General features: G+C 48.6%; 1 protein-coding gene across 10 annotated transcripts in view; it reads left to right on the top strand.

The window, feature by feature from the left end:
* Lrch (Leucine-rich-repeats and calponin homology domain protein) overlaps nt 1-15,901 on the top strand; it is a 314,440-nt gene that overhangs the window by 68,181 nt on the left and 230,358 nt on the right. For all 10 annotated transcript variants that reach the window (XM_077657196.1, XM_077657188.1, XM_077657195.1 and 7 more), the window contains exon 5: nt 7,783-7,904. In XM_077657196.1, coding sequence (XP_077513322.1) covers nt 7,783-7,904 — 122 coding nt within the window. The remainder of the gene's footprint in view (nt 1-7,782; nt 7,905-15,901) is intronic.

The raw sequence follows: 15,901 nt of genomic DNA, 5'->3' as shown, positions 1-15,901 counted from the left end.
TGCTTTTAAATTTTGTCCTATGCCCTGCAGAGGTGCATAGGAGAGGAAAAACGGCTGTTTTGTGACTTTTCTTTTTTCTCTTTTCTATCACCTTCAGCCTTGCCTCGAACAATGCTGACAACACTTCCCTGCCCTGCCTGTTGCCTCTTCTTGCGCAGTCTCGGAAGCACGCTCATTACACCCGCTAGTACGCGGGCTGCCAGACTTTCGAGAAACTGCTCTACATGCGGTACTCGGTTTTGCGCAGCTACGTATTAAGTGGTACGCTAGTAGAACTCTGCGAAACTGAGTGGTCGTCACAAAAAGTGGCATATAATGCAGTCCCGCATTTTAACCAGTTACGTTATAAATTGTCTGAGCTGTATATACTTTATGATATGTTGTGGTCGAGGATCTAAAAGCGACCTCACAACTGTATAGTTCTAGAGTTGTCTCTTTAGTTTTTTTTAATAGTTGTTTTTTGTCTAGGTATCCTCACCAGTCCGCTGCTCTAGAAGCACAATGCTGCCGACGATCCTCTTCTTGGGCGGTGTATTTCGCAGCAGCTGCCATAGATGGATTGTGCTGCATTCCTCTGCTCTCATTATTCCCTCCCTCCTCCTTCCACGACACACTTCCTTGTCCTCTACGGTAACTACCCTTCGGTTGGTCCCCATGGCAACCATGTAATGATTGTACAGTCAAACCTCGATATAACAGTCAAACCTCAATATATTTTTGTTAAACACATGCATTTTTAATTTCCTATAGCGAACGCGGTTCGGCATAGAGCGGATATAACGAACTTCGCGACGCCAAGCCAGGCGGCATGCTTCGTTGCACTACAACTGTGTTGTGCGGCGCACCAAACGTTCAGGACTACCTCGTAGGCGCTGACAGCGCCACAGATGACACGTCGGCATCGAGAGTTGACAGCCAAAGAAATCGTCCGCATCTAACAACCACTGACAGTGCCGCTTCAACAGCGGTGGCAGCGGCGTGATCGAATGCTGCTTTTGCCTTTTAGTGTTAGCAGCAGCGTGGCCGTCGTAGTGTTCTGTGGAGGCTGTGTCGGTGGTCGTGTCGAGTGTGTTTCGTGGGTGTGTGTAGTGCTGTGATGGCGGTGAACGTGAAAAAAAGAGCGGCACTGACTTAAAGACCAAGCTCGAGTTAATTCAACGTGTGGAGAACGGTGAAAAGAAGTGCGTCCTTGTGGACTTATCTGGCATGCCAAAGAGCACTTTGAGTACCATTCTGAAGAACAAAGCTATCATCAAGTCACAAGCGCAAGAGACCACACGGACTAGTGCACAGCGTCTTTGGCCCCCTGTGTTCAGCGATGGGGAGAAGGCGCTCAACAAATGGTTTTTGGATGTCACTGCTCGGAACATACCTATGTCGGGACCGATGCTTCAACAAAAAGCGAAAGACTTTGCCTGTATCCTCTGTGCCGAAAACTTCGTCGCCAGCTCCGGATGGCTGCAAAGGTTTAAGGGACGCTATGACATCGTGGGCAAAACGATCTCTGGCGAAAGTGAGACGGCTAACTGCGTGAGCATCAGAAAGTGGTTGGAAGAGGAGTATCCGCAAATCCTTGCAAAATATCAGCCCAAGGACATCTTTAATGCGGACGAAACAGGCCTATTTTGGCAGATGCTGCCCAGGCATACTCTTGATGCACATGAAGAGCCGTGCCATGGCGGGAAGCAAAGAAAGGCCAGGATCACTGTTTTGCTCGCCCCCAACATGGAAGGCACTGTGAAACTGCGACCCTTCGTCATCAGAAGGTTTAAAACTCTGAGATGCATGAAAGGGTGCCACATATTCCCCGTAGCGCATGCTTCCAACAAGAAATGTTGGATGATGCATAAACTTTTTTCGAAGTGGCTGCATGCTTGGGACTGCGAGCTTGTGCGCGAGGGTCTCAAAGTGCGCGTCCTCGTTGATAACTGTCCCACGCACAACACAGATGTCGCACTCAATAACATTGAAGTTCGCTTTCTTCCGCCTAACTCTACAGCCAAGCTGCAGCCTTTAGATCAGGGCGTCATCAGGGCCTTCAAGGCAGTTCACAAGAGGGGACTGATTGGCACTCTTCTCGTGAAGCTTCGTATGAAGCAGGACTTGAAGATCGGCCTGCTGGGAGCAATCCAGATGCTTAAATTAAAGCGGCATGGGACAGCGTGAAAGGCGAAAAGATTGTCAACTGCTTTCGGCACGCCGGTTTTGTTCCAGCAGAGGCCTGTGCATCAAGTGACGATGGGGACGATCCCAACAAAGCAGAGCTCAGCGAGCTCTATGAGGCCTGGGACGATTTTTCGCGTTTTGTTGGTGACATGCCCGCAACAATGACTGTAGAAGACTTCGTAGGTGGCGACGACATCGCAGCGACCACGGCTGTACTGACGGATGCCGAAATCGCTGCAGCAGTCTCTGAACATCCCGCAGACGAAGCTCAGGCTGGCCCTGCAGACGATGAGAACATTCAGACTTCACAAGAAGTGCTTGCTGCATTGATTTACTGCGTCGCCGCTGCAGTGCTACTGAGGGCAGTGGATTTGCCCTTTTTGAGTGTTTGCAAACTGTGCAACAGGGCGTGATACAGAACGCGATCGGCTGCTATAACGAAGTTCTTTGCGCGTAAATAAATGGACGTGACCCAAGTAAGCACCCTCCGAGTTGCTGTACCTTCTCTGATTGAATTTTGCTGCTCTTGCATTTATTTTTTACGAAATTTAGATTGCGAATTATGGATATAGTGAACTATTTTTCGATTTTTTAGCTGTTTGTGACAGTGATTATGGATTTTTATGGCGCAAGGGCAGCTATGGCCAAAGAGCGCCATGTCACAAGGTATTTTTCTTTTTCTCAAGGTGGGGTCAAAGACCCATTTCCCAAGCATTTCACCCTAAATAAGCCGAGCACCAGACCAGGGGAAAGCTTGTACCCATTGTATCACCGGTGGGTACCCGGCGGCACTGGGGATCGAACCCCGCACCTCCCGCATACGAGGCGGATGCTCAACCACTTGGCCACCGCTGCGGTCTTTTTAGCTGTTTGTTATAACGAGGTTTCACTGTATCTTCTCACGCTCTTGCCCCAGCTTCCTCCTTCCACGGTAATCATCCTCCGGTTGGGGATTTCTCCACTCTAGCTGCACCCTCGTCCTTCCATGATGACCACCCTCTGGATGGTTCCTATGGCAACCTCCTAGCAGTTACACATTTCTCCGCTTGTCATACCTTCTTCCTTGCACGGTAACCAACCTCCGAGTGGTCCTTAAGGCAACGCACCCACCGGTCACGCCACTGAGTGTGGTATACTACAAGAATGGTCGTATACAAGATAACAAGACAACACACCAAACCTAGGATTAGGTTATTACAGTCAAAGCCTGCTACAATGAATGCTGCGACAGTGAAATTTCCACCACAATGAAGTATTTCCGATTCCCCGTTAGCATACCATACACAGCAATCCAATTATTTCCCCCACAACGAACAATTTTTGGAGCAGGGTTACGCTTCAACAAAATTTTTCCGCGTAAGCGGGCGATTTTTTTTTTTTTTCCGCTTCCACATGTGCCCATATCTGGTTTTATGTTTCACCAAACACGGCTGCAGAAGACAGTTTGCACTTCCAATAGCGCAGCTGACACTCCATGGAGAATATGAATTAATGTGCAGAAATGTGCACACATAAAGATGCGATGCTGCGCACGACTGTCTGCGATGGTTTTGCCGATGGCCAGGACTCTGCGCTTGCAAACCACGGTCGTTGGAGAAGGCAGCTTTCGACTTTTTCACTCGCTTTGCTGACGAAGGCGTAATGGAAATGAGTTCTACAGCTTTCATTTCAGTGTGAAGCAATCATGTCAGCGAAAATCGGTCAGAATGTAAATGTTATAACCGGTGGCTAGTTCCGCAGCGCTTTATCTGAGGCTTCTTTGCGGCGTACGTTAGGCCTAGCAGCATCGAGCAAGTGGCGTGCAACGATCCGCTGTCGCCCGGCGCGCCGGTGGGTGGCACGTTGTTGCAAGAAGTCGACGCCGGCTTGACCACTCTAGTCTCACCTTCGCACCGCAAGCAAGCATCGTGATAGTTCTTTTTTTTTTTTTTTGCTGTGCGGTGCAAATCCGGCACTGACCGAATATAGCCACTGTGAGTGTTGGTGGTTCTTGGCGGATGTCTCAACAGAACGTCACTCCGCCGGTATGTTAGTACCGCACATCGCAAAACATAAAACGTATTCAAAGAATCGTAGCAACTGCATTTCTGGTACGTCGCCTAAAGGATTGCGGACAAAGTGTTGCGGACGACGTGCACTTAGTCCACGCTGAAATGCCTCCAGCAGCACGGTCTATAAGTACGGGTTCGCGCGTGATGAAAGCAAGGGCGCTTTTAAAACTCGTTCGGAAAAAATATTAGTTTTGATAGCAAATGTGGCGGTTGCATTTATTACACGATTTCGAGATTGTCAGAGTGCCAAGTAAATCGCTAAGACGCCGATTTCGAAACTGTGAAAGACCGAAACTGACAAATTTTTGTAAAATAAATGTTCATGAACTATCCGGTCCAATCTCTCAATGTTGTGGCCCGATTTCATGGCAACGACGCTTTCGCCTCGGCGAAATTTTTTGCGGGTCCCGTGAATTTCGTTGAAGCGGGATTCGACTGTAACAGCTATCGCTGTAAAATTTGGTGCCTGTAGTTCTTTAAAGGGACACTGAGGACAACTCTATCAATTTTTTTTTGTTGGCAAAATCTAATAGTTCGGCATTTTGTGGCTTTGTTGCTGCTTGTCCTGCAGCAAAAGGTGCATTTATTGCTAAGAGATATGGATTCGAAGTTGAAAAACTATTTCCCACCGCTATGATTCAAACTCATGCCTCTCTGATGACGAAATACGACAAGAGTAACGTAAAGCGGCGAAAACTCAAAATGTTGACTCCGTAATTACTGTCAGCGAACGCTGTGCTTTCGCCTAGCTGCAGCCGAAATGAAAACTACTGCCCGCCGGACGTAGAAGGCTTCTATCAGCCATCGTCTCTTTGTTTACATTTGCACCAGTGTTACGATGGACCCCATCCCTGATTCGGACAGTGAAGTTCTCACAAAGAACTGCGGCCTGCATTTGGTGACCTCAATCCATCCCACACAGCGTGCGATGCTTTTGAGGGCTAAGGCAGCGGGTCTGGCAAGATGGTCTTAGCGCCGAGGAGTCGGCAGCTTCGTTCGAGGAGCACTTAGGGAGGCACTAAGAGGTCCTCTGCTGCTCCGCCCTTGTAAATCGAGGTGGATAATGAAATATATGTGGGCACGCAGAACACATAGCCGTGAAGCACCCGGTAACATACCGAAACTCAGCTGGCCACCTGTTTCGCCGCCAATTACAGGTTTTCTTTGACTTCCAACATTCAGATTGCCTTTCTTCAGTCTTCCTCATGTGATAAAAGTGCACTGGTGGTTTCAAAACAAAACTTAGTGTCAACATGTGTAAGGGCCACACTTTTTGTGCAGATTTAAGGGCCTATTTTCAGGGTGCGGCTCATACACGCGATGTGTGAAAAAAAAATACTAAAAGCACACCAATCAGGAAGTCAGCGGCATTCATTCTACGTTTAATCGCCACTCGTGGTGTATTCAGACTCCGAGCTGGTGCTGGGCTGCGCTGCATGCTCGTCTCACAAGAAGTTGTGCAGCACGTCCGCTGTCAAAGCTTAGCCGTTGTTCTGTGCTTTCATCGCTTAGCAGAGCAGCTGTTCTTCCAGTTCGGGAAACTTGCACGGCTTGCCTCGGAAAGCGTGCTTTTTGCAGTTTCTGTCCCTCAATGCATCCTTTAGGTTGTACCATCTTCTGATGCACTTCTCGGCCAAGTCGAATTTCCTGCCCTCCGCACTCTTGCCGTGTTCGATAGCAAACTCCCAGTCGTGTAGCTATTAAGGTGCTTGGCCATTGTGCTGAAACTAACGCTTGGCGGCAGCACGCGAGAGCCACAACAACGGTGAATGAACACGCTACCACAACTCCTGTGCTTTTGACAGCCACAAAAGGCTGGAGCTGGCGATACTGACGCCGATATAGATAGCGGGAGCTTACGGCGGACGAATAAGCTGATGACGATGATGATGAGCCACGGCCTCGGGTGCCATCCGTGGGCGGCACCTGGAACGTCCTGTGTGCATGTGTCACCTCCGCAATCAAGCGCACCGTTGCTCGCAGCCGGAGCTGGCCATGGAGGTCATGGCGTATATGCATTTCGAAGGCTCTTCCTGCGTGGGTCGTGGAAAGTTTGTGTGTGACCCTTATGTGGATATTTAAAAAAAATATTTCCTTCGGGAAAGCAGGGTGCGGCCATTACTCACGTTTATACGGTATATATTTCAATATTGATAAAGCATGCAACCTTCATTCATGTTTGGCAGTCTCTGAGATTTTTTTCTCCTATTTCATCATCACGCTTGTGCTTGTGAGATTGGGGTGTGGCGGCGATACCTCTATTTCAGTTCTTGCTCTTTTCTACCTTACAAGAGCTTTGTTTTCAGAAAGAGGGGTGTTTTTTTATTCTATCGATACAAGCCAACTAATTTCTCCTCAGTGTCCCTTTAAAGAAACACTCAGCACATATTAAAGTGGGCCTGCACTGATAAGTTACTGCACGATAACGACAGAGAGATTGCATGTACTGAAAACTGGGCTTATGAAGTTTGAAAAGGTTCATAAACTGAAATGGAGGTGTCACCACCTTTGGTCATTCTTCCAAGATAGGTGCAGTAGTGTTGAGACAATTTATAGGCACAGATCCCAGAGGCTAGGCTATGCTGCCATTCACTTCCAAAATGGAGGTCACTGAGTCCTTCTCAGTCTTTAGGTCACGAGTTTTTAAAATGTAAAAAATGTTCCATTTTAAACCTAATTTTCTCAGCAGCAAATGCCTCTTTTGCTGCTGGACAAACATCGACATAGCCATGAAGAGCCACAGAATGGATTGTTGCTAAGAACAAAAATTGCACTGAGTTGTTTTCAGAGAACTTGTTGGGCGAGTTGGTAGTTGTTCATTATGAATATTTACAGGCTTCAAAAAACACAGCAAGGAAAGACATTGGGACAGAGCGCCTAGATGACACACATAGAAGTGCGTACTCGATCACACTTGTCTAGAGCGCTCAGGTGGTGCCGTCCGGCGGAAATAAAGCGAAATTCTAAAGTAGGTGTTCACTTTCACTGAGAATACTTGCGCTGGAGAGCAGCCTAATAGACATGTGAACCGCACAGGCACCTTACCCCCAGGAAAGCAGCTGCAATAAGATTTAACTTAATATCCTCCGTAGCACACCGCTCGAGCGCTCTAGACAAGTGTGATCGACTGTGTACCAAATGGACTGCTTAGGAAAACTTGTTGGGAGAGTTGGTAGCTGTTCATTGTAAATATTTAAATGGTGCCAAAAAATGCGCACAAGAGACGACAACAGGACAGAGTGCCCATCCCATTGTCGCATTGTCTTCTCTTGTGTGTGCGTGTTTTTTTGGTGCCTTTAAATATTTACAATGGAGTTGTCTTTTTCATTCATTCATTCATCTTTATTGGACATCTTTACAGAGGTTGCTTATCCCCTTTAAGGGGATAAGCATGCACAGTTGAGTTGAGGAGCTGACAGTGCTGGCAGCTGGACAGCTTGCCCCCCTTGGGTTATGCATGTGCCATCGCTAACTTGAGCGCTGTGCTAGTTGCCTTTTTTAAATGATGGAGAATTGCAAGCATGTTTGTGAGTGGAGGAAAACATGCTCCCGTGGGTGTGTGCAGTTGTGCAGGCGTGGCCAGGTGCATGTGTTCAAGTACCTGGAGCTCGAGGCGGTCAAGGAGGACCGACGCAGGGGACACATGCCGGCAGACAACGTCGACGGGGCCTCCTGCCGCAACACCCCGTGAGTGCACCCCCTGCCTCATTAATTAATGAAAAAAGAGGCCATTGTGGCCATAATATGTTCTCTACTGATATCCTGCATTCAGTTTTCTCGACCCGCTGTGTTGCACCTTCCTTTGCTGGCAGTAACTGCTCCACCACAACCCATGAAAACGAAGGCTGAACCCTTGAAGCAGCACTCGTTTTTTTTTGTGGTCTCGCCAACCACCGTGAGTGCTGCCTTTGCAATGGCATTAAAACTTCGGAAAAGGTCTGCCTGTTTCTCCAGTAAGGATCGCTTGAGTCACCATCCATTCACTGACTAGATTGGGCTTCTCTTGTGCACGTTTTTGACAAAATTTTATGTTACGAATTTTGGCTCTTTATCCCTTCCCTTACGGCGTGGTTCAGGTGTCCAACGAAATATGAGACAGATACTGCGAAATATGAGACAGATACTGCGTCACTTCCTTTCCCCAAAAACCAATTATTGTTATTATTATTATTACTCTACAGTCGAGCCCTCTTATAATGGCTACAGATGTAATGACTGCTCACTTATTAGGAACGAACGAACGAATGACCGCAGTGGTTGAGCATCCACCTCTCATGCGGGAGGTGCGGGGTTCGATCCCCAGTGCCGCCGGGTACCCACCGGTGATACAATGGGTACAAGCTTTCCCCTGTTCTCGTGCTGGGCTTGTTTAGGGTGAAATGCTTGGGAAATTGGTCTTCGACCTCACCTGGTGAAGTCGAAAATATATTGCCCTTGCGCCATAAAAATCCAGAATCATCATCATGAGCTTATTACGAATGGGTGTGATGCTGCCGTTAAAATATGCATAAGGTCAATGGCAATTTGTCGCAGATACAACGAACAACTTTAACCGCACCTCTCTGTTATAGCGAACTAAGAGGTGCCGTTAACTCCCCCCAAAGTTGAAGAGGTCGTGCTTCCATCAAGTGCAGAGATCAAAGAGTGGCTTCCAACCTTCACGATACCTCCCCGGTAACTACATGTCGGCCCAAAAAGGTTGCATCGAAGCAGTAACCACTGGCCAAGCCCGCACTAATGGCCTACGAAGGCAATCATTGCCTGCGCGTCCAAGCATCCAAAGTGGAAGAAGCGCGGTGCGCACGAGACATGTCTATCGTCGAAAGCAGAGCTATTACTGTGGTCGTGGATAAATTAAGAGTAGCGATTTGAGAATTTTGAAAGCCTTGCTGGCCATGCTGGTCCCATGGTATGCATCGCCAGCACAGTCGGCTCCATCTTTTGTGCTGCTACCATGTGCAGGCAGGGTCATACAGCTAACAGTGCAGCTGGGGCACTCTGTGCGACGAGCACAGTGCTACTTTCATCTCTGCCCAGGAATGAGATACGAAGATCAAACACACACGTGATCAGATGCATGCAGATTTGGGACAATGCTTCATTGATGCATAGCTGGCCAGATGTTTCCTCGGATGACTACATTCCTGCGGGCCACAAAATCGCAAAGACGCGTGCTCTTACGAAGACGTTGAACACCAAGTACGAGCGCTGCCCTACTGCCAGGAATCTTATTTATGTGTCCGACTTACCACCAGCTGCTGTGGATGCTTTAAAGGGGTCCTGAAACACATTTTCAGTGCATTGTTTTGCCTGTTGGTTGCATAGAATGAGTTATAGTGATGCTGAAATTGAGCGTGTGACGAAATCCCGTCTGGCCGGGAGCATACATTTGAAAAAATTAGAGACGCCGACTAGTGAAAAAAGGTTCGTTCTTGACGTTTCGGCTTCCACACGGAAGCCTTGTTCACAATGAATTCATCACCAAACAAGGGTCGTTTAAATATGATTGAATAATCGGCGCAAGGGGCGTGCCTATATCGGGTGTAGATCACCGTTGTTCCGGTTTAACGTGTGTGACGTAGTTTGTATGATTAGGGATTCCAGATGAAGTCGTGATGCTGCTACTTTTTCGGTTGCGATGATCCTTGCCTTGTCACAGTCAATTTTGTGGCCATTCACGACGGCGTGCTCCGCTAAGGCGTTGTTGCGAGTGTTTTCATTTTTTACGTCCCGAGCGTGCTGCTGTAATCGTTGCCGGTAGTTCCCAGTTTCCCCGATATACACACCGTTGCAGTCTGCGCAGAGGATTTCGTAGACAACTCCGGGGAATCTTTCCTTTGGCAGTGTGTCCTTCACCATTACAAGCTGATGGCGCATCTTTCTGGCCGGGACATATGCCACCTGCACGTCATATTCCCGTAGGACACGTGCCGGGCATTCACTTGTACACGGGACATATGGCACAGAAGCCCGTTTCTTGAGTGGAGGGCAGGCGTCCGGTTTTCCTTGTTTTGACAACTGATGTTCTACCGCGTCGATGAAACGCCTAGGGTATTCACAGCTTTTGAGGTCATCCCGTACCTTTTTCGCGTCCAGGGTCGCATCCTCGGGCCTTGTGCACAACCTTTTTGCACGCTGTAATAACTTGCTAACAACGGCCTTCTTATGCTAGTGATGCTAGTAGCATCGGTCGTACCACGTATACTATGGTTTTTAATATTTAATTAGCTCGCAAAAACAAATTCGTGGCACTGACGGTGTCACCATACAGTGGCGGTTTTTAGCAGCGGATATGACATCACTTAGTGGGAGCATGATGATTGGACAAAGAGCAAATATTCTACAAATTGTACAAATTGTGTTAATAACTAGAGGTGTGTTTCGTCAAGTTTTTGTGTTTTATATTACATTAACAAAACCAACTTGTTTGCCCTAGATAAAAGCACTGTAAAGCAAGTAAAACAAAAATACACCACCAGAGGGTCTGGCTACTTTTTGCGTCGAATGACTTTGCGCCTCTCTGTAAACATCCTACGACCCAGCACTCAACACTTAAGGCTACTCTCTATGTATCTGAGAGCGGCTTTACGGAATCGATCTGATCGAGCCATTGCACTCTATAAGCGTTCATTTCGGTCCCAAAGAAGGATGCAAGCCACCACGGTGGCTGAGTGGTTATGGCGCTCGGCTGCGGGCCCGAAAGATGGCGGGTTCGATCCCGGCCGTGGGGGCCGAATTTCGATGGAGGCGAAATTCTAGAGGCCTGTGTACTGTGCGATGTCAGTGCACATTAAAGAACCCCAGGTGGTCGAAATTCCCGGAGGCCTTCACTACGGAGTCTCTCATAGCCTGAGTCGCTTTGGGACGTTAAACCCCCATAAACCAAACCAAAACCAAAGAAGGATGTGCTCTTTTCACATTTAGCAGGCAGTGCGCATCGTCAGCTTGTGGAGGATCACCGGGCGGCAGAGCCAGATGGCGCCACGTTCCCGTCAACAGCGCACGTCACACCGTCGCAGTATCTCGCGCTCGAGTTCTGGTCCATAAGGAAACGTCACTGATCAGTGTTCCCTTCTGCGCCGTCGACGTGATGATGAAGCATCGCTACAGTGCACTAGTATATTTGGTAGTGTGCTCACTGCGCCGCGTCTCCACAGGCCGGAGTGAAGCCGCCGATGTTGACAATTTTTAGTTTCCCGCTTGTCCGCTAGGTGCCGCTACCGTTCCAAACACTGAAGCCACCGCCGCACGGTGACGCGCTTGGGAGTTGTTTTTTTGGTCGTCGTGGCGTTGTATATGTGTTGTGCTTGCTGTGGAGGATTCTGTGGCGTGCTTAGGGCATTATTTCTTGTCCCACGAACCTTCAAGGCGAGGCTGTACCATCCTGGATAAACTAAGATTTCCGTAAGGGAAAAGAAATGACGGGTCGCCGGCAGAACCATTGCTTCGCGCCGGGTTGCAATACTGGCTATGCTTACAAGAAAGATGGCCCAAAGGTAGCCCTCTTCAGCATGCCGAAGGAGGCTGCTTTGAGGGAACAGTGGGAAAGAAACCTGCGTCGCTCGGACAAAAAGCTGGACGACAGTTGTGCTGTGTGTGAGCTACATTGCGAGACGCGCTTTGTCATCCGCGGTTACGTCCACGTCGTGCAAGGGGAAGAGGTTCGTATTCCTCGTGGCAAGCCAGCTTTAACACCTGATGCCATTCCGACCCTTTTGCCCAACTTGCCGAAATACCTGTCAAAGAAAATGCCGCAGCCGAGACAGTCCAGCAAGAGAAAACTGTCAGGTGGAGACGAAGAAAGGCCCACATCCAAAGCAGCTTGTGAAAGCTCTCGCCAAGATACCGGTGGTGCGGACGGTGCGAGCGTTGCTACCACTGACGGTACTTCGGTGACTGAACTGGCAGAACAGAGTCTCTCTGACGCTGTGCCATCCGACGCCTTTGCTTGTTCTTCCGTGTCACTGCAGCGAGAAGACATAGAAAGCTTGAGTGTGCCTTCAGCGTCTGGACGAAGAATGCGCTTCCTGGCCAAAACGCCGCAACGTTTTACTGCACGTCAGTCTTAAATGCAAGGAATGAAGTGGTGTCGGAAAAAGTTGTCATTTTTCGTCCCGTTTCCTCAGTGCTGCATTGCACGGTGTATTTGAGGGGCGTTTTATTCAAAGAAAGGCCTGTGAATTCATGAGCGGAAGCTGTAAACGTTCTGACAGAAGTAGATGCTCTTCATCTCTGTCGTGGCGCGATGCATTGTAATGAATATGCAGGAGATTGCTGGACTCGGAACCTTAAGGACCACGCTGTCACCCGTGATGAGGTATACTTCAGCAGAAGCTGCCTTACCACCGTTCCAGTAGTAGGTAATGACATATTTCAATTTACATTTTTCTCGTATGTTGCAGAGCACGTGGAGATTAGTTTATGTAGTTTTGCAGTGCATTCAGATCTGCAGCCAACCTTTTTTTACTTTTTCAGATGGACAGTGCACCTCTTGCAAGTACTTCAGACGGGTTCTGCTCACACTACGGTCTAGAGTGAATAGAACCCGAAAGTGCATTCACTCAGCTGCACTCAAACTGAAAACACTTGCACAGAAGAAGTGCCGACTAGCAGACCGTTTGCAGCGCTCAACATCAAGCCTTTCGCAAATACAGAAGAAGGCTGCTTCGTTAAGAGGATCCTCTAGAGCAACAAATATCGAATCTTCCACCTAGACAGCAGGAAGCTGTCAGGCAGTGTTTTGCAGCTGCGAAGATAAAGGCGAAAGGTGCTCGATACACTAAAAAGTGGATGCTCGAGTGTATAATGATGAAGATGAAACGTCCAAGGCTGTACGAGCACCTGAGAAAAAACAACATCCTGTGTTTGCCGAGCAAATCCACTCTAAAGCGCCACATGGTCTCCTACCGATCATCATTCGGTTTTAATAGCACTGTTTTGAGGCAGCTAAAGGACAAGACTGCTGGCATTGACCCATACAAGAGGCATGGGGGCTTGGGGATTGATGAAGTAAAGCTGTCTGAGCATTTATCTGTCAAGAAAGCCGGTATTATTGAAGGATTTGTTGATTTGGGAAGATATACATCGGCTGACCAGCAGCATATGCCTTCTGACCATGGCATGGTTATTCTTTTCGTCCTATTTGTCGGCAAATGGAACCAAATAATTGGCTGTTTTGCCACCAGGAACAACATGAAAGGTAGAATACTTGCTCAAGTGATCACGGAAGCCACAATACTGGCTGAGAACAGTGGGCTGTTTGTCGATTTTATAACTTGTGATGGGGCAAGTTGGAATAGGACGATGTGGAGCATAATGGGAATACGGGGCAGTGCATCCTCCGTGAAATGCAAAGTGAGGCATCCTGTGGACCATTCAAAAAGCCTATTCTTTGTGTCAGATTTCCCCCATTTGGCCAAGTGTCTGCGGAACTCTCTTCTGAAGGGTCCATTCAACACTCCAGATGGTCACGTAAGTTAAATTTCACTATATATTCTCTCTTTGCACTGGCGTTTTAGCAACACATGAGACCTTGAAGGGGTACTCGACGCACTTGTGTATTTTCATTAATCTTGGTTTGTAGGTCTCCATGGATCACGTGAAGCAAGCCTTCAAAATTGATTCTAATAATGTGACATTAAAGGCGATGCCGGAAATTACAACACGCCATCTGCAGCCAAACAACTTTGAGAAAATGAGGATCACGTACGCCTTCCAGCTGTTCGGTGCAAAGGTGCTTCAAGGACTTCATCTATATAAGACAGATTTGGAGGATATATGTGGTAGCATATCTGCTACTCAAGTTTTTTTCAAGTAAGTATGACTGCATTTTCTGATTACAGGTGCATTCTGCTGTTTAAGTTCCTATTTGGCTAGAAGAAAATTTAGCAGTTTTGTTGAGAATAGGAGCAAGGCGTACATGGTAGTGCCACCTCAAGTTGAAACAGTGGTTTTCAGAGGCCCCAGTTGCACTACTCTAGTAGCTCTTATTTTTGCATCTGATGTAATATTTGTTTTCTATTGCAGGAAAATCTACCAGCTGATCCAAGCGATGACCTCGCGCTTTCCAGCAGAAGCCCTGTGGCCAAGCTCGTCTCAAGTTGCTGTGCTGAAAGCATTTTTGATATTCATTGATAAGTGGGAAGATCGTACTAAGGGCAACGGTGGGTTCATGAGCAACTCTACCGCTACTGGTCTTCGTGTAACGATTTCAAGCACTCTAGAATTGCTGACTTACCTCACAGAAAAGCTGAAATATACCGTATTTACTCGCATAATGCTCGCACCCCCACATTGGCTATCAAAAATTGGAAAATTTTTTTCCCTGCATAATCATCTCACCCCCAAAATTACTGCCGCGAGCCGTCTGCTTGTCGTATCGATCGCCATCTATTGACTGCGGCCACAACTAACTGCCATGGTTGGGCGCGCGTGCTACTAGGCGGCGGTACTGTGCTATCATCCGCTGCCACCGCCGCTACCGCTCATCCACTCACCACCGCTACGCCATTTTGCGAAGGTGTCTCCAGCTCTCCGGTGTCTCGTAGGCCTCGTTTGCCTTGTTTGCGTGTTGCACTGTGCTCTTTGTGCCGCTTCGCCACGGGACGCTACGCAAGCTACACAGCTGCTTTTAAGCTAAAAGCTATTGAGTATGCTTTGGAACATGGCAACCGCGCCGCCAGCAGACATTTCGGCGTCAACGAGTTTTGCGTCCGGTATTGGAGACGGCAGCACGACGAACTCAAGACAACTGGTAAGACGCGCCGGGCCTTCCGTGGACCGAAGACTGGGAAATTTCCTGCCGTCGAATCCTCTTTACTGGAATATATCAAGGCGCGACGAGCGGATGGGTGTGCTGTGTCGATTGATTTGATACGGAACCAGGCGCTCGTAATCGCAAGAAAGGAGGGCATCCCGGTGCAAGACTTCCGCACTAGTAACGGGTGGGCCACACGATTTATGCGGTGCAATGGACTCTCGCTCAGGAGGCGAACGACGCTTTGCCAGCGCCTGCCCGCAGCCTATGAAGAGAAAATAGTGGACTTCCATCGATTCGTTATCAGGATACGGCAGGAGAAAAACTTCTTGCTTTCCCAGATAGGGAACGCGGACCGAACTCCGCTGAATTTCGATATGCCCAGCAGCAGGACAGTCGAACAGACAGGCGCTCGGACTGTGCACGTCAGGACTACAGGTGCCGAAAAACAGAGGTGCACGGTCATGCTAGGCGTGACGGCGGACGGGCGGAAGCTCCCACCGTACGTCATTTTCAAGCGGAAGACCCTCCTGAAAGGAAAGGAAACCTCCCCCCTGGTATATACATGCGCGTCCAAGAAAATGGGTGGATGACCTTATGGTGGACTGGGTGAAGACTGTGTGGGAGCGGCGACCGGGAGCACTTCTTTTTCCGTTGCTCTTCGTGCTTGATAGCTTTCGGGGCCATCTTCAAGAGTCGGTTCGGGCGAAGTTCAAGGAACTGCGCACGGACCTGGCTGTTACACCCGGCGGCCTCACATCAATGCTACAGCCTCTTGACGTATCTTTGAACAAGCCATTTAAAGATAACGTCCGGAGGCTGTACGCAGAATGGATGGCCAAAGGTGAACATGCTCTGACGCCGGGCGGCAAGATCAAAAGACCATCCGTGGAGCTGCTGTGCAGCTGGGTATCAGAGGCATGGGGGA

This window comes from Amblyomma americanum, chromosome 3 (assembly GCF_052857255.1).
Source record: "Amblyomma americanum isolate KBUSLIRL-KWMA chromosome 3, ASM5285725v1, whole genome shotgun sequence".
NCBI classification, from domain to species: Eukaryota; Metazoa; Arthropoda; class Arachnida; order Ixodida; family Ixodidae; genus Amblyomma; species Amblyomma americanum.
Note: the sequence above shows the minus strand (reverse complement) of the source record. Positions and strands in the feature narration are given on the sequence as shown.